At 34.8% G+C, this 26487-nt stretch overlaps 1 protein-coding gene across 3 annotated transcripts in view; it reads left to right on the top strand.

Annotated features, from left to right (window-relative positions):
* Window positions 1-26487, top strand: part of kuz (zinc-dependent metalloprotease kuz) — a 163626-nt gene that overhangs the window by 116997 nt on the left and 20142 nt on the right. For all 3 annotated transcript variants that reach the window (XM_031982006.2, XM_031982005.2, XM_031982004.2), the window contains exons 2-3: window positions 12254-12514; window positions 15303-15497. In XM_031982006.2, the coding sequence (XP_031837866.1) occupies window positions 12254-12514; window positions 15303-15497 (456 nt within the window). The remainder of the gene's footprint in view (window positions 1-12253; window positions 12515-15302; window positions 15498-26487) is intronic.

Here is a 26487-nt window from a genome sequence, read left to right as displayed (position 1 = left end):
TTAAATCGATTATCGCGTTGGTGTTAACCTCAGCAACGTGTAATCAAATTACATTTTATCCAACGTTGTCGATAACCAGCATCACGTTAATGTGATTTTGTTACGTTAACGGTTGTGCTTACTGATCTGTAATAATATTTCTTTAGTATGGCACAAGATGAAGGTATATTATATAATTTAAATGACGACGTCAGTGTTTTTCTCGATAAATACTTTATAATTATCTGCTCTCTAAAACACTGTGCAAAAAGTGTCAGCAGCGAATTATAATATTTACACAAGATAATGGAACACCTTGCGTTGAGTGTTTCAGGAAAAAGTGCTTATAATAGAATGGTAACATATACAAGTAATTAGACATCGGTAACACATAATTAGGCTGCGGAAGTGCTCTTTTTACTTACACTTTTATGCTCAAGTATTAAGAATATAAAGAAAAATGAAATTTTATTACTAATACAGTCCGACTAAGTTAACAGTAACGTAAAATAACTGAAATTCTTTTGAAATTTCTATTTCACTGTTATTTGAAACATTTCGGAAGCTACAAATACCTATATAACGATCTGCAGTTACTTAAAAATATTTGTCCATTTTCTGAAGTACCCTAAGAAACAGTGACATTTCATCAAAATCCTGCTCAACTGTCGCATTGTAAATATTAGGTCTACCGGAAAGTTTTGTCTACTTTTTAATGAAAAGAAAACACGTTTTCAATACGTTTATTAATATTTACTGAACAATACAATTTCCATCGTTACTAATAACCTCTTCCCAATTGGATGGTAATTTGTGAATTCCATTTCTGTGGAATGACTCATCTTCGAAAACTCCAGATGACATTATCAGACAGAACCTTTCGGTAGACCTAACATATTGCACCCTTTCTATTATCACGTTTTCGAAGTTTACGAGGGAAAAACCAGCGCAAAGTGTCAGCGCTCCACGCGTTAGATCCATGTTTCGGTGTTCGTTTCGATGTGGGAAAACTAAGGTGATTCATTACGGAAAAAGGCAATCTCCCAAAGTCAGCCGACCACAACATTAATTAGCCAACGAATGTTAATCTGGCACTTCTAAACTAATTTAATTAAACCCTTGTGCTGGATTCCCCACTTCGCGCTTAACTACGTGGTTCCGTCAGTATTGAGTTTTAGTTCCGTTGCTGCCCTCGAAGTATCGAACTCCTCAATACCGTCGTTAGTACGTGCCATATTTATTTGCATCGTTTCAACGATAATTGACAGTGAAGATGCTTCTTTCATCAACCCTGTATTTCTGTTACTTCTTTTCTTACCGTTTCAATTTACCATTCTTATTTCCATTGTTTTAACTGTCACGTCGCCGGAATTCGGGCAACACAACCTCTTGTACGAATTTAGAAATATAGAACGGAACCTTATTGGATTTGTCGGACGGAAGTTGACAGAGTAATATTTGTACGAAAATTCGATTTTTCATTGTTCCGTTCTATTAAGAAAATCATTTCGATTCGATGAGACTCCTATGCTTTCTAATTCGGTGGTCAACGTGTTAATTGGTTATTGACGCGTATAACACTAGCATACTGCCATTATCATTATTATCGGTCTCACGACCTAATGGAACTCGAAACTCTTATGCGTCGCCTATGAAAATCAATTTATGGGACATTAGAAATTTTACAAAGTCGCGTCTAGTGTTCAGCGTAGTAATGGAGGAGTGGCAGAAATTAAATATCGGTTCTCAGGTTTCCTGCGCGAGAGCATTATTCTCAGCAGCCTACACGAAGGGAGTGTGCGAGTGGTCGCCTAAATAGTTAAATTAGATAATGGTGGCAACCCAGCAGGCAGGACCGGCACGTGGAATTGGGTCAATTGATTCCTCCTCCGTCGTTATTATAATCTCTCCTAGCTGACTCGTCTTGTTTGCAGTAAACCGATTGTTCGTTCTACCCTTCTGACTCTCTGCCTGCTTTCGAATTTAAATGCGCTTCTTTTTCGATGCATACATTCAACATTTCCCTTCTAACGTATTCAATGCGCCGCTCAGTAACGCAACGTTTCTTTGCCGAGTATAATATTTGCTTCAAATGGTACCGGGAATCTGTGTATGCCGCCTTAACGATATTACTCGTTCCCTTTTAACGATTTCTTTAATTTCTACTAAATAAAACAACTGAAAACAGAAACAAGTAAATATAGTATTTCAGTATCTAGGATGTTTAGCCTAGCTTAGGATACTTTTAGAGCGAAGGACAATAAAACAGGAGAGAGGAAAGTGGCTTTGAAGGGGTGTGTTTGAGAGTTTGTGCGAGTGAGAAGAATAATTGTGAGGGAGAGAACGATTTTTGAGTGCGAGTCGAGGCTCACAGAACAATGATCTTCATATTATATCTGAACGTCAAGGCCATACAAAAGTTTGACCTAAATAATTTTGATAGCTTCCCTTTCCCGAGAATATTTATGCGAATATCTTGAAAAATAAAAGAGACCGCCTATTATGTGTATAGGAAAAAGATGTGTAGAATGACGCCATGTGCAAAATAGTTCAAGGTTACTGTAATCGGTGAAGAGGTAACTTACCTAGACATTTACCCAATTTCTATTAGGTTCCAATTTTTGAGAAAATCTGGTTAGATTAATCAGATGTTATCGAATTTTCATGGATTTAATCGTTGTCTACAAAAAGTAATAGACCGTACTATTAAAGACGAAAGATAAATATTTTAACTGTTTATCAATGTAGAATTATAATTGAAAGAAACTGACAATGAGTGTGATGGACGTATTAATTATGAAAATAGTATTACCTATTTATAAGATAAGCAGTATCACACTCTGACCTTACACGCGTCTTGCCACACCCTGTATACATTTAGCGACAATCGTTTAACCACGCCCAGGTAGAATCCTACAGGTCATATAATTTAGGTTTTCCTATAATCAACTTATCGTCATTGTCCCTTGTTATTCGATTATCCTCTAGATTGTAATCGGTAGTTTCTATTATTGCTTACTTCTATGCACTGCTTACTTTTCCTGTTTCCCTTAATAATTCGAAAAATTCTATTTTACAACGCGTTGTACTCGGTTTTTAACAGCTAAACGCTGAATTTTCGCCTAATGGTCATTATCGTATTTCGTAATTGTTCCTAATTCAAATATTGTTTCCAGCCTTTGTAAAATTTGCGACTTTTCCAATTTAAAATATTTTCATTAACGTTTAAATAAAGAGATGAGCTGGGTCAATCGAAGACTTTAACATCATTGTCACTGAAATAATCAGTTGTAAATTATATTGTACGAATTTCTGCGTTTCTATGTAAATCAATCCAATCTCCGTTACTCAGTATTGCAGGTATTTAATTTTATTTTATTCTGTATTAATGCAATATATTCAGCATTACGTTGCTTTCCGTTAACATGGTAAGCTATATTAAACTATAATATCAATCGTACCTCGTGTCACGGGTAATCCTTTGCCTGCTATGGCGATGAGGCAACCATGAAAACACACGTGAATCCAGTAGTACACGAATGATAATTATCTGAGTCGAATTATATTGTAATAAATACAAGTATGACGTAATTGATGCTGCCACGGATATCATACTCAATTATATAATCAAATACATTACTGCTTCTATGAATATATAAGGAAACGAATATTGAATCTAAGGTATTATATACATACCGGTAAATACACTTGAATTAATTCATTAATCTTGGGTAAGACATTAATATTCAGTTTTTCTTCTGTGTGCCATGAAAATAATAAACAGCTTCGTCCAATGTCATTTAACTAAAACATTTTTGATCAGTAAATATTAATTTTTGTCACTGCTTTGTTATTCAAGGTACATGTTGCATTCAAAGTTTAGTTGCAGATGAACTTGTTGATGTTTAAGACTTATTCTCGTCGCGTAGTAGTTTCCGTTCGACGAAGAAATAGTGAACTATTTATGGGTATTAATATTTCGCGGTGCACGAATAATAGTCACTTTACGTTTTCGAAGCGATTTGTACGCAGGACAGATTGTTCCCGAGCTCCTGGCGTTTATCCCAGATCTTATTCGGTAATATTCGAGCCAAGTTCGTAACGACGTCAGTTGCACGAACAACAAGAGGCGCACATCTTTCTTCCCGTTTAGCCAGAATCCCGTATCGAGTGAGGATGATCGCGTAAATCAAGTAACGCGACGAGTCCCGGTACAAACGGAATGGGTCCTTCCTCCTGGGACTGATCGGACGTGCGCGAAGTCAACGCTATTTTCACCCCCGAGTCACACTGGTAAATTCTCAGCTCCCAGCGAACTACGTAAACAAGGACATTAATCCTTTCCACTTCGAATTTCTTTTGCATTTTTTCCTCGGTAACACTGTATTATTGCGATATTTTATTTGAAATGCATTTGAAAAATAGATAGTTTGTAGAGAGTGCAAACGATTGTTCTTACTAATAATATTGAAAATAACATAATAATATAATCTATTTTAAAAATATCTTGACAAAGCACACATGTGAATGAAACTGATAAAATTGACGCATTTTTCTCAGGTATTTAAATTATGACAAGGCTTTCGCGAGAAATTTGAACATTTATGTATTTGTGCAGATACAGAAATAATGGTCCTATCGAATCTCGAGAAATATATTGTTCTAATCTGTATAAAAGCTTAGAAATAAGTCGTTCCAATTACTCGGCAGTTTTAGATGTTAAGTTTTCGCCGAGAGGAGACCCGGTATGCTTGAAAATATGCGGGAACTATAACGTCGGTCTTAACGGACGAAACTTCCCTAAATGCGCCCTAACGGGAACTAACGAGAGCTAGACTGCGTAGGGATTCGTATGGAAATCCTCTGGAAATTGACAAAGTGAAGGGGCAACATTTTCTCGAGTACATACTAATTATGTTTCCAAGAGTTTCGACAGGTAGACTTAGAAAAATGATTAACCAGTTAATCATGAAACACAGAGTGTTACTGATTTTTTCAACGATAAATTATTTATTTATTCCGATAAACGTATAATTCTAATTCGTTTCGCTACAGTTTCACGTTAGAATATATTATAGCTGCGTTTGCTCTGCGTTCGACGAGTATACAACTTAATTATCTGATTTTATTGCAATGAGAGATTTTTTAAACTAAATTCCACAGTTAACTGGTCAAAAGTAAACGACACATGATATAGAAAATATTAATTAAACAGCTGTAAAACTGCATTTTATTGAGTCTGTGAACGAAATAGTGGAATTATCTGTAGACGTACCGAACAGTTTAATTGTTTAGTTGTTTTTTTATAGAAACTATGAAAGTATAGTAATTAAGATTTTATAAGATTTTAAGAAGCCTTAAAATAACAGCTATATCTTTTCAATAAATATAAAAGAAGAAATTGGGAATGAATCATTTTGACCATTTGATAGAGCCAGTGTTAGAGTAAAACAAATAATAGGTGGAATAATTCCTTTGGAAATCGTGTATCATGTGTTACGTAATGTGAGCGGAACGATATTAAATTCTGATCATTTGAGGAGATATCAGCATATTCCTGATAATATGATTTCCTCGGTTTGCAACGATATCGGGAGATATTCAGTAATGTTCAGCTCTTTCCTATCTCCTTCTCTATTCTGTTTATTATGGTACTCATAGAATTTGCATATACAAACAGAACACGTTACGGAGAATTGAAAGCACTCGTTCCGAGGATAATAATATGTATTTCTTGTCGATCTGAATACGCTTCAGTAATATGTACTCTTTCTGGGGATCATAGATTTAACGTTCAAAGAAAATATGTATTTGAATCTATGATATTGGTGATTGAAATTTAATTCAGTTTTAAATATCCAAAGACAATTTTCGACAAAACCAAAAGCTCTCCTGGATACCCATTTATTTACATTCTGAGCAGGAAATTGTTCGAATGCATAAAAATATCAACACTAGAACTACCGAGCATTTAATACGATTAATATGCAATTCCTATAAAAATTGTAACAATAGATTATTTTCAGTTTCTTCAAACATTCATTATAGTACTCGAATGAAACTATTTTCAAAATCAGTCGAGAAACCAGTCATCTTGACTGGTACGGTAGTTCCAGTGTTAACCCGCGATGATAAACGTATAATAAAACCGACGCACGATATCTGCATTGTTTCTACTTCGTTTTCGAATGTCCGGTGACTGGCGGTTATCTTCGTTTCTTCCATAATCTTCCTCCTCGGTCTTTTTTTATTTTTATACATATGATGCGCATGCGTGCAGGTGAGATTGATCGCGAACGTATACCATGTGTCCATCGTGTATGCTCATAAACCATACAACGGAGATCCATCGGTCCGTGACGAGTTACGCCCCTCACAGCCGTGATGTTTCCTGCGAATAGAACCAGCTACTGGAAACCGGTTCCTCTCTGGACAGAATGGGGCAGAAGCCCGTGTCAATAGATCGATGCCAGACGCAATTTGACCGAGTACGGTGAAAAGTGCATATAACCAATATTCATTGAATTATATTCAATCTTTGCTAAATTCGATAACAGAGAACCGGCAGGAATACTCTTTTGACTTTATCCGTGCCCCCGCGAGATAGAGGATGTACAGTTCAGCCGATACTGCGCAGTATAATGAAAATTTTTGGTTTGAAAAAGTACAATAGACGACTATATTACTGAAATCATTTTAGATCAACGATATTTTTCACGGGAAATTGATTATTTCGTTGCGCGATGATTTTAACACTTTCTACCGAGGTGTCGACGGATACCTACCGAATTTTCGAGTTAAAACTATTTTTTGACTTTAGTCGTATATTCTGAACTGACCTTCGACTTTACAAATGGTTATAACATTAACTACAGGAAATGTTGAAAATTTAATTGGGGAAAAATTGTTAAACTGAGAAAAGAATTCTAAGTTAAAATTTCAGAAAGTGTCTTTTGACACCTTCGGGAGAAATAGTGTTAACTTTCACGTACGTCATTTGTTGACTGTTAACACTAGATTTAGGAAAATTATTCTACACTTTATTCTGTTCTTTGTAGATAATTAATGTTCGTGTATATAAATCGCGAAAATTGTACGGATCAAAATCGACTTAAACTGTTACTAAATAATATTTAAAAAATTCAATATCCGTCAAATTGACGGGTTTCGTAACTCTAGTGTTAAGAGCTTTTGACGTAGGTTTTTGAAGTTCTTTTTTTCATTTTGAATCGTACATTATTGTTATTGGTGTATAATTTTCAATAGATTGTGTGTTCTTGATGAAATGAATACGGGAATTTGATGAAAAAACTGTAAGGTAGAAGCGTTGGATAACGCAGATACGAGAAGACACTATTATTTTGCAGTATGAAAGTATATTTTGTAACTGTAGTATGTTTCTCGAAAATAGAAGTGTACACATTACATAAGTTAATTAACACATTGTTAACCGATCACGAGTTGACTCGTGTTTGTACTTGCATTAGCTATTTCTACCTTTGAAACGCAATACAGAATATTGCAAAAGCAAAATGTTCAAAGCTATATAAGACATATTGTATGTCGAATCTTTCATGTCAAGTCAGTATGTATAAATAAAGCATATTGAAACTGATTTAGATTTTTCCACTTCCATATTTAATTACGGAATAATAACCGGTCACATGGGATATTAACAACGTGTTAAAACCAGAAAATCAGTATGAATGGAATGGTATGTTTTTCGCTTTTAACAATGGAACAAGTAAAGAAACAGTATGGAGCAAAGTACCTGATGATCTAATTATATATTTCTGTGATTACATCCGTCACATGTATGCTTGCACGAATATTTTCTTGTTGTTTACATTCTAAATATCTTCATGTGTTGTGACACTGCTTATTCACACAAATGCTTAAATTTTCGCTTGTTTGCTTCTGTAAATTAATTCGTTCTATGATTTAATAACTAAATCTCGGGATTACAAACAACGTGAGTAGAAGGAACCATTAATAAGCTATTCAATTTGAACTAAACACTCTATTAACCCTTTGCACTCGAAAGGTATTCACTTGAAATATTCAATACTTTCTAATTAGATGTAGACAAGATCCTTTAGGATTAAATTACCAAGAAATCACACATAAATTAGGGAACAAAGCTATTTTCTGTCAAATTTCACGTATTCACGCAGTATACAAAGGTTAATGGTAAATACGAAAGTTTATAATTTTATTGTACAAAATCGTCTGGCGACTGGGAGTCACGTATCGAGTGCAAAGGGTTAAGTCTGTGAATTATAGACCAGTTTTCAGCTGTGAGAAACATTTAATGGCTTACGTCTACCCAGTAAGGGTATCACTTACCAGGCCATTTAGCCAGGCTTTGTGAATGTCACTATGTTCGTTTTGCCAAAAATGGAAGTAGAAGTATCTAACTCTATAGTCTGTGGTCACAGTAAGGATTCGGTGAATTTCGGAAAGACGGATTATAGACAGCCTAAGCGCTTAAGTATGTTGGAGTAATTCCTTAACAGACATAGTATGCGGGTTAGGACTCTGGCTCAGAATCAAGCTGAACAGTTGCTTCATCTATTACAACCGAAACAATTAGTCATCCAATTAGTGCGTCTATATTTCAAGTTGATTGAGGCAGTGTTATTAATGTTATTCCTAATCGAAACAATTTAAATAACTTCAATGCATTGTACACAGAGGAATGCAACAATTACCCGCTTCAGCATAGATGTATTAAGAAATCTTTATTGATTGGTAGAATAATTATTATCATTGTCTGTTATTAATCTTCCGTTTGTTTACTAGTGAATTGTGTGGAATAATCGTGCAATATCGTAGGAATCTGAAATAATATTCAAAGAGAATATGAACTAGCTCTCAAAAATCTTGTGGTTTCATGTACAATTACTATCCTTCACACTTTTAACCCTTTATCAGTCAAAACGAGTGGTTCCGATATTTCTCGCAATTATTGATACCTTAAAAGCATAGAGTATTCGAAATGGTTTTGAAAATAAATAGTTTCACTTGAATACTGTAATGAATGTCTGAAGAAACCGAAGATAATCTATTGTTACAACTTTTATAGGGATTACATAATATTACTGAATAAATAAGAGATATTATTTAAACTATCAATTACACAATTCATATACATGGTAACAAAATATCCCGCAATTATTGAATTCGCATTTAATACTTTTATTATAAACATCACTTCCTCGTTATTCCCACTTCAAAAAATAACATTTACAATTAATTAGCACGATTATTAGAAACATTACTTATTTCTAGCACATTTTCATCCATTTTCACTTCAATATTCCGCGTGTTGTTTTATTGCGTTCGAAAGAACGTGTACTGGTCGTGCAATGACTATAGAAAGTTACTGCAACACTACGTTCATTACACGAGGGGGTTGATAACGACTTCCAAGAAGATACGTCCAAGGAAATTACTCTTCGTTAAAAATGTTCCCTGCGTCGAGGACAACGAGCAATTTTACTTGAAAATTTCTCAACTCTTCGGAACTTTCCCCAAGGAAAGTTTGTTCGGGAAGGAAGGGGGCACCGCCGTATCTGGAAATGGAATTGTCCTGAAGCTGTCCGGAGCGCCAAATCAAACTGATTCGACCGGTCGAGGGACGAGGAGGGGCAAACGTCGAAGCTTTTCCTCCGGTCGCGATACAGATTCGGTAAATTACGGCGGCCATGACACGGAAACACTATCTCCATCGGGCAAGCCCTTCCGGATTGTAACGCAAACACCCTGAAAATTTGATGGGATCCTCGTCGCGGAACTATTAGACTATTGAAACTGTACGCTATCCCCGAATCACGGGAAAGGGAAATCCCCCTATTCGAATTACACGGTTGCGCTAATTTAAAGGTGACGCGTTGCCCTATTTACGCCTACGGTGTACACAGAGCGCGCACCGCCGCGTACTCTGACCCACTTACCTCAATTCTTTCGTTACCTTCAGCGCGAATCCCATTTCGCAACCGATACGACCACCGTTTTCTAGTATTTTATGAACGAGCCTCTGCTATATGGCGGTACGTGCGGTTACCCATGAATTTGATGGATTAGATAGTACCGGTACAGTCGCGGGAACCGCGCAATCACTTAAAGGCATCGCCAAATTTTCGGGTACGTTCCACAGCTCTGTACGAAGCGAAAGTTCAGAATGCGTTTGAATTTATTCGGAAGTAATTATTGAAAATTATTTGAAATTTCTAATATTAAATATTTCTTAAGTATTCTGCTCGACACTGGAACTACCGAGCACTTAGTGCGATTAATATGTAGTCCCTATAAAAATTGTAACGACAGATTATTTTCAATTTCTTCAGACATTCAGTACTCAAGTGAAACTATTTTCAAAATCATTTCGAGTATTCAATGCTTTGAGGATAGAAATAATTGCTGAATAAAGAAATCGAGACCAGTTATTTTGACTGTTGTGGTAATTGCATGAATGTCATTGAATATCTGCAATACCTTTGATGATATCAAACATGTTGCAAGCAAAAGTTGAGTAAGGTCGAAGGACGTATAATTTAACGCAAGTAGTTTTTCTGTAGGTGGACGCGGATGACGTTTGAAGATCAACTGTGCTTCTGTACATGGAATCATATATTAATACATTAGTCAACGTAGTTCAGCATTTCGTTCAAAGTACTGTATGGTAATTTATAGCAGGAAATTATTAAGTTACGAAATATTTCAATTTAAATATTGTATGTAATTCTTGTTTATTTTCCTGTTTTCTTATAAATTAATGTCATTTAGAATTTTCTTGGCAATTTTCTTTTAACTTCACCACGAACAGGGTTACATCATAAATGCTAAAACCAATGCTAAAAATAATGTTAATTAACTATTTGTCAATAATAATATAAAATAAAGAGAATGTCAGAGAACGTGACTCAATTTTGACTAAGCAAATGTAATCAACTAATGTCGCCTGTATAATACAAGACATGAAAGCTGAAAGGATGATCGCTGCGAACGGTTTACTACTAAAATGCATTTCTGATTACCTTGCTGAAGGTTTCTGTTGTTCGTCTACGAATGTTCCGTCCTAAGAATTGAAAAAATTAGATATTGGTCCATCCTCCCGCCTGTTGTACCCTAACACTCTCCTTGAAAATGGATTAGTACAAAGCTACCGCTATTCTAAGGGTGATTTCGGTTCCCCAGGACTTCCACAAAGCCTGAAAAATGTTGGTCTATGACCTGGTTCCCCATAGGTCCATTGTTTTATTATAAGGACGACCCACTTCCTCTGGAATGCCTGCAAGTGGAAGTCTAAAATTTTCCGATAGCTCTCTGAGCATCGTAAATTTTAAAATTACTCTACTCTTCCCCAATTTCGGTACAGCTAACACGCGTGCTATCTAACATCGCGTTTAAATTATTTTCAAGTGATCAATCTTTAGCACTTTCCTATTTTGCGACATTAATGCGAATTGAACTATTTCGAAAGAAATTGTTCGCATGATTTTAAATTTATAGAATACCGTTTAAATGTTACAAGCAGTAATACAAACAAGAATATTTGAACACAGTGAGAAACAAGTGATGATTAATTTGATGAAAAATATTGCTAAACCTAGAAGCATACATACTTCCGCATGGAAATAACGTTGCGCATGCTGTGCAGCCTTATCGATAAGAACTATTAGAAAACGTAATGATACGGAATATTCTAATTCTTATATTTTTCTCATTACTTTAGTATCTTGTTTCAAACATTTGTATATAATATACAAAAATCTGTAGCATCCTATTTAAGAATTTAAAAATCTCTGTAAAAATATTAAAAACACAACATTTGAAATGAAAACTTTATAGAAATTATTAACCCTTTGCGAACGAATGTCGACACTTTGCCGAGACCAAACTTTCATATTTGTAATACTAAGTTGCAAACAAATGATTTGACTCCCCAGACAGCGAGAAACCAGTAAATAGTTACCTTATTCAATATTATTTAATCATTCGATGTGTTTCGCAGAGTCTGCAGGTTTTGTATACTTTAAAGGATCTTCGTCCCCAAAGAATTAACTCATAGTCATATTTTATAACATTGTCATTTCGAAATAATGAAAATTTCATTTTCTCCGTATACACACCTGTCTAATAATTTCGTGAGCACCCTATATTTGTAATCAACGGTCCAACAACGTATCAATATTTATAATTGACAGTGTATATTTATAACTGTTTGATTTTAGACAAGTTTCTATTTAATGTAATGTCGTTCTTTTTGCAGCACGAAGACTGAACGAATACATCCACCACTATGAACCACTCTCCTATCCTACTGAAGAGATCCACCGGGGTCACCTGAGGGCCAAGAGGTCGGTTACCCGCGACAATTCTGTGACTCTGAAGTTTCGTTCGCACGGGAAGGACTTTCATATTCGACTGAAGCGGGACCTGACCATCTTTAGCAATAACCTAATTATCGAAGGCCCTTCCGGGCATTCGGAGGACCTCGAAACATCACACATTTACCAGGGCTATTTAGTTGGTGAGTCACGTTTTTGCAGAAGTTTCCTGAAAGCTCCGGGCAATTTTCTTCTATTTACGGAATGAAATAATTTTATAAAGCTATTTGAACTTCGTATTGCACACTTTTTACCTAATGAATCGGTTTTGAAACTTTACAAATTCCATTTGTTTCTTTACTTTTTTCGAGGAAGTTCGACAATTCTTAGTTCAAGTTTTATATGAGTATGGGCGATCATTGGTGGGTTGGCGAATTTCATACGTTTAACGGATAGTAAATGTCTAGAGTAAATAGAAGGAAATTTCTGATAAAATGGAACAAATCAAATAAACGTACCTCTGATTTTAGTTTTTCCGGATTAATTAAGGAAAAAGGAATTTATATTTTTGTTTGTGATCTACCAACGAAGAAGAAAAATGCATTTTGGGATAGTTTGTGATTATTAGTGGATAACTGCTTAGATGTCGTATTGCTATTTGAATTTATAGTACATTCTGTTATCAATTTCGTGATAAATCACATAACGAACTTGATGATTATTGCTTGAAGTCAGTTAAAGCATTATTATCAGTTTTCAATGGTACATATTTAACCACGAAATAAGATAATATTTTAATACAAATAAATAAACAGTCTGAGCGAAATAATTACTTTATTAAATAACTGATGCGAGATGTCTGCATTTACTGAATAATATAATTAAATGCAATAACATTTTGGATGCGATTTTGTAGGTAAATACGAACTCGAAGCATTTAATATTAAGAAACACTGAAATACATGTATGCTAATTCATATGTGTAACGTTTCAAATAAATTAAATAACTAACTTTGAAACATCGTGTCAGTCAGTCGTATAATTACTAGGTACTATTAATTATAAGTAGTTACACATAATTCTCTTAGCTTTGTTCCCATTGTTCCGAGTGTTTTAAGAAACGAGGAATAATTTTTAAAGTTCTATTGTTAAATGATTAATTTCCATGGTTCAATCGTTACAATGTTAATATCTCTTAAATACTACAATAATCTATTAAAACTTGTATCATCTTTCTCATTGTTCTTACCTAAATACTCTTCCAGCAAAACAATTACTGATAGATCTTCGTAAGCTGGTTTAATATGAAGTATATTTTCAGATTGTCAAATTGTAGGATCCTTCCGCATCATTTGTACTTTAAAGTTCTCTCCGCCTTTTCCCGCAGAATGTACTGCGTTGAAAGCACTAGTATGTGCAGAAAGAAATATATACCTTCTATTTCGTTTAAAAATACGGAGCAACATGGAAAATGGTTGAAACAGCAACGAGCTTCTTACGATATAAATCCTGATCTGCTTGCTTCTTAAGTGCGCGCTGTTACATTCTAAACTTTGACCTCAACGAGGCAGTACCGTTTCACTGTATAGTTTGCGCGTTATATCTACTCCTACGTTTCTCGCGATATCCAGGTGTGGCACGCAAAAGTGCGTGTCACGTTAGATACCGGGTGAGACCTTCAGTTCCAGTGCAATAATTTACCGAAATTGACGCGCGCAAAGGGACATTTTCGGCTGGGTGCTGGAACAGTTTATATCTTCCACTTTTGTGTTCGCCAACGACCTGATTACATCTGCGAAATAAAGATCCACCTCTTCTTAATTCGATCGTTTTCTCGAGATACATTTCAGACCTCTACAAGTATTTTTTCTCATGTGGAACGGAAATCATGAAATGTGAAGTTATTGTAGCAAGCAATTAATCTGCAATTTCTTAACGTTTATTATGGAAAAGACGGTTTGCAAGTTTATACTAACAAAGAGGGTATAATATTGAGGGTATAGTAATAATAATTTATAATTTGTTTTAAATTATAATTTTATTTTAGGAACACCTTTACATTCCAATATTTTACGTCTTTTGTGGGAAATTATTTTCCAATGGCCTATTTCTTCCTTCTGAAAATGTTTGTTTGATTTAATGTTTTCGTCGTCTATTAGGAATTTATTAATAGGTTCAGTATTATTTATATAAATTTGACAAAATAGTATTTAGTTATTTTTCTTGTATTTGTTGTCAAACTGTTTTAGCAACGCTTTGGTTTCCATAACGAAGGTCATAAAGGTATGTTATGTGAAAATAACAGCAAAATGATTATTCAAATAAAATGGAAACGGGGCGTTTATTACACAAAACTTTGCAATTATTGTATAAAGTTCATTGAAAAATTGAAATAAAGAAAAAATGTAAAGATAATATTTATATCTACCTTTTCGATATAAGTAACAGAAACTATCAATTACCATAAAAAAAACTTCTTCTATCTTGGCATTAAGCGACATCAGTAGTATCACTTTGACTACACATATAAAGCTTCAATTGTTCAATGAACTTCGTACTTAATTGATTTCACTAAAAGATTAAATGTCAACACATATAACCGATTAAAAGTTACATATCCTTTTCATTAAAATTACATCGCATGATATATCTCTCGGTATTTTCCTTTTTTAATCAATTTAACGTCTTCATTACCATATTTTTCTAATGAATGCAATCAGTTCCAATTATTTAAGTTTCCCTTTTACCAGGAAGTTTCTGTTTCACTGATTTCTATAAATCGCAGTGAGATTTGTAGTTATTAGCTTGTAATACGCGCACACAATAGTGATATTGACATAAGCTTAGAGCTCGCGATCTATTGATCATTTCAATCGTGTGTATGTCACATATATAACAAGTTTACACGTTTAATCTACCCCATTCTCGTTTCGCCCGCGTTAATTCCGTGCTCGGCGGTCATTAATAAATATAATTTTTCTTTTCTTTCAGGCGAACCTGGCAGTCATGTGTTCGGAAGCATCAGCGACGGTGTTTTCCACGGGAAAATAATTTCGCCCCGCGGCGGCGCGTGGTACGTGGAAAAGGCGCACTATTACTTTCCACCGCACGAGATAAATGACACGCTACATTCTGTGATCTATCACGAAAATGACGTCGGCGATCCGTACGCCCATCTTCGGAAAGGTTTGTTGAATATCCGAGCATTATATTTCGAACGGAAACAATGCGCTGCGAGCATTCCTTACTAGAAGTTTCACGTAAATACACGAAGTCAGGTTTTCCTCGCGACTCTCTTCTGGAATTTATTCCCTCTGTTTCTTTCGTTTATTAACTTGTCGTCTTACAATATCGTGGCAGTATTGCGATTTGAGATTTCAAACAGAATTTAACAAATATAAATTATAAACGTATTTAATTATTTTATGTTTAAATTAAGTATCGTTTTTTCTGTCAACTGTTAATCTTTAAAGTAATCATAAATATATGTAGAACGAGGAGATCTAGATGTAGACCTTTCTGTTTCCAGTGAATTATTAACGATAAAATAGTTCTAATAAGTACAATTACAAAGAAATAAAGCGAAGGATTTAATATAAACGAAATACACTATGAAGTACGGTGATTGTTAGTATGTTGGTGTTCTCTTTCTTTAACAGAGATGTAAATGTTATTGGTCAATGCGCCTTAGTCGATGAAATGTAGCAATAGTTAATACAACGTGGTAGTCAATCACTGTACGGTTTGTACATTGCAATTGTACATTGGTAATACATACAGAAATTAGATAAACAAGTCCCTAGGTAGTATACAGCCGATTTGGGAAACGGAATTAACAGTTCCTGAATAGATAGTTTGCAGTTTACATCAATTCCATTTAGCGCTAATGTGAATAGGATACAGCAAATAAAATTACTGATATTGGGTTCTTGAATGGATGAATATTTGATGTAAAAATATTTCAAAGAACACGCACGCACATATTAAATAATAATATTAAACAATAGAACCTGTTAGCGGTTTATAGATAAACTGATCGAAAATAAACTAAATGTTCTATCGATAAGTAAATTGATGGTCTCCTTACAGCGACAGTGAAGAACAAATTAATTTTCTTTATTATTCCGAAAAAACTACTTAACACATTAATTATAAGTCTTAATATGCATTTCACGAATATGCAGTATTGTTTAAAAAATAGTTCAGTTCTTTCAATGTAATGTTTAACTGAGAGAATCTTGCAATACTGATAGGAAAAAACCAAGGCAATATTTCGAATTTTCAAAAGAATATCATTAAATAAGCCAATTACAAACCTTATTACTGAAGAATATACAGTATCGGTTTAAGTAAACGTATTCATTTATTCCGAAGTATAAATGAAACCAAAACAAAAGTCAAGGAATTTCTTAACGTACAGTGAAGAAACATCTGAAACAACATTTTCAACGTTTGCGACGATTTCGTGAATATTCATTTGGCCTTAGTTACAGCGATAAAAGAGTATCTGCTGAATATATTTTCGAAGTTTCAAATAAATTGCACAAATAGCTTACGACGTACCATGCCGGTCAATTACAAAAGTGTCGTTCTGGAGAAAGTTCGAAGTTTTACGTAGTTTTATATTGTATCAAAACTAAAGTACCATACTTACAGTTAATCAGCTGTGCCATCACCATAGAGTGCACCTCCTCCCTTCTCGTAGAGACCGTTTAAAGTAGCATTAGTTTTTCTTCGGACGATTCTCTCTTGCTCTGTCGCTCGATCGTGTTTTCTCTTGACAGCTATAATTCTCTTGGCGGTACGTCCAACGACAAAACTTAAAAGCAAGTTACTATTCCCATTGTCTGAGGATTCTTAAGAATAACGGAATAACCTTCATTTGGAATTATTACTACTGAATATTCAGACGTATGAATAGTCTTAATACCGCGATATAAATTCCTTTTTCTTCAGATCTCTTGATGACTTCCTACTGCTCTTTAAAATCTACATTATTTATTCTCTCTTCTCACATCTCATACATTTCATAATACTTTAATTTTAAAATTACTTTGTTCGCGAAGTTCCCAGCAACTTTAATAAGGCGTATTTCTAAACAACGAATATTATTTTCTCTTCCATGAACCGTCCCTCCGCAATTACACTTATTTTTAATTCCTCTTTTTCGAATGTTTATTCTTTTTCTTATTTACAGTACACTTAACCCCTTGCGGACGAATACTCTTTAAAGTACGGAAAACTTGCAACATGTAAAGTTAAATTATACATCGAATGCTTAAACGATAGAAAAGAAGGGAACTGTACACTGATCTCTTGCTGTTCGAGTAATTAAATCATTCGTTTGCAACTTAGTATTCCAAATATGTACGTTTCAACTCACAGAAATATCGACATTCGACCGCAAAGGGTTAATGCTTGAATAAATAAATTTTCAAATGGGGATTACATTGCACACAGTCAAATTTCTTCAATTTATTTTAGCAAGTGGAAGCACTTGTCTAAATTCATACTTCGTGAAATGAAATTAACACGTTGACTGCCTCGAAAATCAGCGGTTTATATATCACTTATTCTTTCTATAGCAAAGATACAAAACAAGACTTATTAATTCTTTGATATGAAAATTCTTATATTACTCTATTATCTAGTTACTTACGTTACGGAAGATTTGTATTCGAAATCAATTATCTTCCAAGTCATAACTATTTTCTTGGTGACCGTGGCAATCAAAGTGTTAAAAGATTTGAGTAAGTAGAAGTGACAACTATTCATATTATTAACATATGGAAATATTAAATTCAATTGCATGTTAAGAACCTTACCAATAAGTAGATTAGAATTATTAAACATTTCATACGTATATATTCTTTTCAATAAATAATACATAATAAGAGACAACTTAAGAATAAATTTCTTTAATTACTTTCGCTAGCTTGATTCTAAACATTGTTCTTATGTCGAAAACAAAAACCAAACAACAGTGGATTCACTTAGAACTATTACAATTACAATATTTTCGTCGGAACAATTCTCGTTCGAGTTGTCTGGTTATTTTTGTATTTACAATAATCGATTTTGAGTATTATCTGTATAAATGCAGCAGATAAATATGGTGACCAAAATGACACTGGAAAATTATTCCAAATATATTTCATGTATTTCCGATGAAAGAATAGTGGCGAAATATTTATGGACCGTAGTGTATATATTGACTTTCCCAACTCTTCGAGTTAATTTAAAACCCTGAAGAATTTTAACTTTGCAATTCTTTATTATAAACAAACACAAGAAAATAAACATCGAATAATTTATGTTGTCAATATGGGCATTCGCCTCGTAATCGCAAATTCGGTAATCCAAATAAAACATCGAACATTTGAGATCGTTTGTAATATTCGTTCACGAAAATAAAACAAAGATAGAATAAATAATCTACTATCTGTTGTTTTAATAGATACGTAGGTTATTTTTGTTGCCGTGTTGCTTTCCGTGCTTTTTATTTCAACAAACACTAATCTTTTATACATACCTTTTCGTCAGTTTTGTACACTGTATGCAGTTTACTGGATTATAAAACGTGATCATTTGGAATTATTTTCTTGCACCTGAATTTCATTTTCATTGCAAAATTCTCAGTGACATAATGCAAGTTGAATGAACAAAGGCAACGTGCAAGAACGTCTGTATATAGGACGACTAAAAATATAAAGTGTCATTAAAAATAGGAATTAAAAATAAAAGAAACTACTATAATATTGCATATTAAAAATAGTTAACACGGAGGTACACAAAGAAATATCTTTCGCCTAGCTATAGTTACAATTCTCGGAATGAAAATAGCAAAGAAAGTTTCAAGAAATCATCGGTCTTTTTCTGTACTACGTTTTATTTCTTCTATCGGAATTCACTTTTAGCGAATTAAATTTAGAGTTCGTTATCGAAAATATCGTTAGATGGTTACGGATTTAATAGCTGCAGTTCAATATTTGAATAGTATTAGTTCAATATTTATAGTGGTAGTTCAATATTTCAATATATTTTGAAGAATGTGCACTCGTGCATTCACACGCGTGACAACAGACGAGTGAACAATACGATTTCACACTCGCAGAAGTTGTTCGCCTAATGACTGTGTCTTCCAAGCGATATACAGTATTTTAGAGATGCGAACCAACCGGGTGCCGGTGGCTGCTGAGTCAGCGAAAGAAAGATGTCAAGTTTCTCGGTGCAGGTAGTCCTGTTTCGTTTAGGCAACTGTTGAACCATTATGCCCGGCGGAGTTTCCATAGATTCTCCGGATAGTTTGCGTCAACACAATCTTGACACAACGTTGTCCCGCGGCTCTGCATTTACACACTTGGATGGTCATTGCTTTGCCGTTCCTCCCCGTTTTGAACCATCGAATGACAGGTTAGATTACATTTGCGAGGCATCGTTAAAGGCGCATCCAGCCGTACACATGGTTTTTCACCGAATTACGTTAACACGTTGACGATGATCACCGATAGCCGGAGCTTCCAAATTACTTGAAAACATTTGTAACTCGTAAGATAACTAACGTCGAATGAAAATGTTCAATAGCGAAAATAACTGGATAATAGTGTAACTTGAGAATTGTGTTTCTAAATAATTTATAATTATTCTTTTTCATCTTTGTTGCAAGAAAATAAGTAATACGTAAAACGCTGAAATTTTTCGTAGCAGTCAACCTGTTAACGATGTATACCAGCATGCAGAAATAACGTCGAACTTTGGGGAGTAAGTGAAGTGCTAACACATTCGGGACCGGTGCAGTAATCTTACGTCAATTGAAACTCTTTAACCAGTTCACTGTGGAATTTAGTTTGAACAATCTCTCATTGTGCGCGCAATAATGTTAAGCAATGAAGTATATACTCGTCAAACACGGTTCAAATGTATCTTATAGGTACAATATATATATATATAACGAATTATAACGAAGAATTGCACGCGTATCTGAAAAATAACTAATTGATCGTTGAGAATAATAGTATCATTTCGAGTTTTAAAATGACGCGTACACTCGTCAAAGGCAGTTAACTGGTTAACAGGATATCTGCTACGTAATCCACGTCATTTTGCATTTTTTAGCTGAGTACCAATAACGTAGTCCTACGTTATTTTAAATTCCTTGACGTAGTGCTATGTAGCTTTGAATTTTTTTCGAATTTGTTTACCTTTTTAAGAAAATGCCAGTCACTTACTATGTCATTTGAAAATTTGTAGCTAAGTATTGAAAATAGTTCTATTATGTATTTTTTCATGTTCAGAAACATTTGAATAGCAAGAATTCGGTTACAGACTGTCGGAAATTGTACGCGGTCGCAAATCTGTTAGGAGTAAGGTGCTAACCAGGGATTTATCTTATAAAATAATGACACTGAACATGCCAAAAAACCAAAACATTTTTTGAAATTTCGAATGTTAAAATTATTTCTTGTCGGTCACTTCAGTATCCAGATTTAAATCCAGTTCAGGTTAAATTAAAATACATTCGATATTAAGGTTCCATTTATTTAAAAATTCAACTCCTTTGTTTATTTAAGTTCGATCTTACGACCAAGAAATGTGACCTGGTTTACAAAAATTTCTATTTTATTTTCTACATATTCTATATTGTGCACTAAACATGCATTTCCACCCTTCGCCTATCACTGCTTGCTCGAGCAACTTTTTTAATTAACTTATGTAGTTAAACCTATTTCTAAAATAAGTCTTACAATTAAAAGATGTGTTAATATCTTCTCCATTCTTTAAATATAAATTTGTACATTATTTTTCTAATTTATATTATCTCTAATTGCATATCTATGTATTCTAAAATGTGCCCTGAATGTATTTGCGACGAATTCACTTATTAATTGAAAGCGCTAGCAAGCCAATTCTGCGTCTGTTAGTAATATTGTATTGGATAACCGAAGATTGAATCGATATCGGTGCCCCACATGTGCCCAAGATCGATTCGTTCCGCCGGTAAACGATGAAAAATGTAATTAAATTTGAATAGAAACTATATTCAAAATTAAATTCCTTATCAAGCTACAATTAACTATCGATTTCAATTAAAAAATTCAATCAAGCCTAAATTCGAGTACAAAATCTTCATTTAAGAGATCCTTCGTCGCTTATCTATGATACTCGATTGACAGAGCAAATTTAACAAGATAATAGAGTGTAACAGTAAACAATGGCGGAAGCGGCACGTTGGAGGAACACGTCGCAATTTAAACTGAGGAATCTGTCCGACTCGAAACTTGTACACGTACACGCAGTTAAATTTCCCTCGAGCGGGAAAAATCTGTAGAACCGTCTCTACGCAGTTAAAGTTACACACGGTTAATGTGAAATTCAGCCGGGTAGAATGTCTAGGTCGAGCTTCAGGACTTTCACGATTTAAAAGAGTGCCTAACGACGCGAATAGAGTTCCATGTAGACGCGGAACATTGCGCCTTCCAGTCCATTTACCTCGAGGAAAGATATACCAGCGACATTGCGTTTACGCGTCCCTCCGCCTTTCGAGTTATTCGTCTTTGAAGTCTTGCTCGTACGGTAGTGTTAAGTTACTCTCGTTCGAGCTACTTTTTGCCCTCTTTCAAATAATAGAAAAGGACGCTAAGTAATCGACGTCACGGAACTCTTACCTCCAAGAGAATTCATTTCGATTGTAGCAGTTGTATAAATAGACGGATGTGAGTTTCCATTGGTTTATCGGAGGGGTCTATCGATTATAGGTTTATCTGAATTTAATTTCTTGATAGAAACCATTTTTTGCCTGTAGGGAATAGAGAATATATGACCAAGATTAATAAAGTTCTATATTCACAGTAAATAGTGGCCGATAGAAATGATAAACGCGGAGTCTGAAGTCTATGCAGTCCGCGTGGAAACATAAGCGTTGTATATCTTGTTAATTAAAATAGTACTTCCTATTGTATTTTTTTATATTGCCGCTGGCAGCATGCAATCAATTTTAAATAGCCGACTTTCGTGAATCTTTATGGAAAAAGTGGCGTACCGAAAGTTGGGCAGCAGAACATGCATGTATTCAGTCGGATATCTTGGAAGCTGGTCAAAGAATGAAAATTGTAAAATTCTTTATTTTCTGGAGTAAGTTCGTTCACCAGAAAATTTCTAAGAAAAGTCTACTTGTGGGAAAGGTGTATTAAAAATTCTTGCAGTCTTTTGGTGATCCAATCGGAAAATATATCCGATTGGATCACGACGAGTTACCGAAAGTGTTAGGATTTCCGAGAATATTTTAAATTCCCACAAATTTTATCACGATCGAATTATACAATGTAGTTTTTGAAAACCTATGAAAAATCGAAAATTCGAAACCACGATGGTAAGTCACTAAAGCAGGTCACGGAGTAGTTCCTCGGAATTTTCGAGAATCCCGAGCGCACATTTTCCGGAATTCATTTTGATCCTAAACAAATTTCTCGTCCTGTTTCGCCCCATGTATTTTTGGATTCTTGCACATCTCCAGTAGTCGTTATTCATTGCATTACGAGACAAACGTTTAACTGGTATTGTTATTTCTTCTGTCTGTGATTTCTGCAGTTCTCAAACATATGACTTAATACCACTGTTTTCTCTAAAATTTTTATCTTATTTTTCCAACAATTGTTCGCTTACAAAATTTGTCTATCGCAAACATTTTTAAGTCGAACGAAATTTAAATGCTTAAAAGTATATAGACAGGAATTATTTTTGTAAACAGTGTTTATTACTTAATTCTGTTGTCTTGATTATTACACATATATATTATTATTCAAATATTTGAAACAATTAAAAGTTTGTGATTAACACTTTCTTATATATTCCGTTACATGCGGACGGAAAATAAATAATCTCACTTGAATACTGGACTCAATGGCTAAAGGAACTAAAAATAATCTATTGCTACAATTTTTACAAGGACTACATATCAATTGTATTAAATGCTAGCCACGATATAAACTGCAAGTAGAATACACAAAATGTATTCAGATTTATCAAAGATTCCTAATCTTCCTTCAAGACATAAACATTAATAAACTATCCACATTAAACTACAAATTTCTATACATTCACAGAAAACTTGAAAGCCCAGAATTGCACAGAGGTACGAAACAGAACATGAAATATCGAAATCGCTCGTTATATTTACTAGGAGAAACCATTTTCCATCCTAATTCTATTTTCCCAATTACATTCTTAAAAGTCAGTATTTCCACAACTCCCACACTTCTCAATGGCAGTGTACAACTGCAGTGAAATAATAATTCCAACAACCGTGTTTAACTCGACTACAAATAAAAAAGCAAGCGCCGCGTTTACCCCCGGCTATTTCCACAGGTGCAAACCCACGGTCGCGGCAACGCGACCGCAGTACCCGCGACCGAAAAAGTTCAGTTAAGTTTGATATTGTTCATCGGCGGGAACTTTAACGACAGGCCGAATGTCTGCGTAGCACGGATATAGTCAATTCCCGGTTGAAACGAGTTCGCCGGCGTGTAGGGATATTGCATTTTCGGTATAAAGGCGCGAACTCTGGGGAACCGTTTGATAGCGTGAATTCCATGCGCTGTTCGCGATATCATTACAGAAGAAAGTAGTCCATTCGAGCGTGTAGGGTGTATACGTAGCGCTTATAGGGGGGGATGGAACAGGGAATAACACAACGGAAGGAGTTCACCGAATCCGAATTAGGCATGGACGGCGGCGGCGTGTTCCTGTAGGTGTTCGGTACGCATGCGGATTTAGCTCCCCGGTCCTCGGGTCCCAGCCCTGTTTACAGCATTTGTGCAAATAACCGCCGCTTAAATAAACAGTGGCCGGATCGCGTATAATATTTATCGCGGTTGTCGTCCATATTGCGCTCCGCGGACGAACTCCTGGCATCTTGCCTGTTTGCGCACTGGATGTATGCGTGCCGTTATGAGTCTGCAACGTTAACGCTCCGCGGGACCAGTACAATTCCGATGAATTCCTGCGAGCCCGCTGTATAGACCGGAAGACGGAACAACCACTTTCGTTCTTACTTGCATCGCCGATGCGCCTTCAGCTAACAGTTGACGAGGACTGTCTTACTCTGGCGACGCCGATGTTTATTTCATTTACACGTTGATCGCCGCACGATTTCGTAGAGAAAAGTACGTTAAATGGAGAAATGTAATATTGAATCATTTGATTGAGTTACATCGTTGTTGTTATTGTATATCTGTCAAACTGAATGTCGCCGCGTTACATAATAGTATTTATAATGTAGAGATATTTACGAATAATCATCGTTTAACCCTTTCGCGACGGCGTACCTATACTTTTCGCGACTGCGCGGCTGATCGTACTTTGTCAACCACTGTTCGCTAAATTGTGTATCTCATTTTCTGTGTTGCCTAATGCCAGTACTAGCTTTGTTTTGAGCTCGCTATTGAAATAAAACAATAATATAATTATGATTCACCAACAAGTGACTGCCGTATATAGGCGGCACCCGTCGCGAAAGGGTTAAATGAATGAAGTGTACCGATTCGATTTGGTTGGGAGTCACCGGTGACCCCCATGGCGTTCAACGTGTTAAGAGTTATTTGTTTCCGAGGTAACTGTCTTTCTTGTGAATGATAGAAGTGAAGAGCGTAGAATGATACTGATAAGGTACTGATGGATTATGCTGTAGAAAATTTGATTACTTTTGCACATTTTTCGAAAATACTTTGGACGAATAAGGGATTAACGATATGGTCAATACATTACTGGAAAAGTACTTTAAACGCAATTTTTATGGAAGTTTCCAAAGTGGTAACGTTAATTAAATTGAGGTTTATAATTAAGAGTCATAACGATGTTTAGAGAAGGGGCTGACAGCGCCATTTCTGTGAAAATTGTTGACATTTCAGCTTCTATTTCCTTACAAAAATTGTATGACTAACTCTGCAGTGAAATTTATATGATTCAAATACTCCTGTAGTATTTATATTTTATAAAAAATGCTCTGTGAATGTAACATTTAAACTTAATACGTATAAAGGAGACACATGTATGTTTCTGCTGTAATTAGAGTATTTCGAAATTCTTAATCTCGTTCCTCATTTAAAAAATACAATTTTGCGACATACTATGTTACGCCCATAGTATAAGAAAGTATAGCATGCTCGTGCATAGCATGCTCATGCATAGTATGCTCAGAATATCGGAAAAATTGGACATCAGCTTCTAACTTATATGCATGCATGTACCATGTTCATGCATCAAACATTTATGTCCCCTATCAAAGAATTCCAAAATCACAAGAAAGAAAATATTGTTTCACCTATATTTAGATTTGACTGTTAGCTTTTCATAGGAAAACGATAAACCTGAATTCTTTAACTCATTATCAGTCAGAAATTGGCAAATTTGAATATTCTAACTGGACGACGCATTTACTATTAGAGGACATTCGAAAATTATACGTTAATAATATCTTCGTGTATTTAACGAAACAAAGGACAAAAATTTATAATATATAAAATACAAATTACAAAGGACACTCAACAAAATGAAGACTCTTTAAAGAATACAAAGCTGACAACACATGATGCTAAATTGTACATCGAGTGCTTCAGCAATAGAAAAAAGGAAACTATACACTGATCTCTTGCTATTCAAGTAATTAAATCATTCGTTTGCAACTTATTATTCCAAATATGAACATTTCATGTCGCCAAAATGTCGACGTCCGTCCACAAAGGGTTAAGAGACTTAAAACTTGAATCTTTCAAGATTCGTAATTCTTCTCTCCAAACTTCTATGTTCCATTCGGATTTAGCGACGCCGTATTTATATTTTCACACAACCTTCATTTTATTTACATTTAACTATTCCGAATGATTATAATTACTACACTATAGAAACGTCATTATTTCGATCATCTGAGCCCATAACCTGTTGGGTTTTTAATAAATAATAACACTTTTACTAAATACACGAAACGCAAATCACAATAACAAAATCGTTACCAGAACAACAAGCAAAATACAATAAATACGTCGATACATATAAATTGTAAATTGAAAAAGCTGTACTCCATTTTATCCAGTCATATACTCGGACACAGTCCGCTAATGAGCTCGTGTAGCATTGTACTATCGACAATTCAGAAGAAATGTAACAAAACTTTCTGTTCTAC

Source organism: Nomia melanderi, chromosome 3, assembly GCF_051020985.1.
Source record: "Nomia melanderi isolate GNS246 chromosome 3, iyNomMela1, whole genome shotgun sequence".
Classification (NCBI taxonomy): domain Eukaryota; kingdom Metazoa; phylum Arthropoda; class Insecta; order Hymenoptera; family Halictidae; genus Nomia; species Nomia melanderi.
This window is presented reverse-complemented; position numbering and strand designations above follow the sequence as displayed.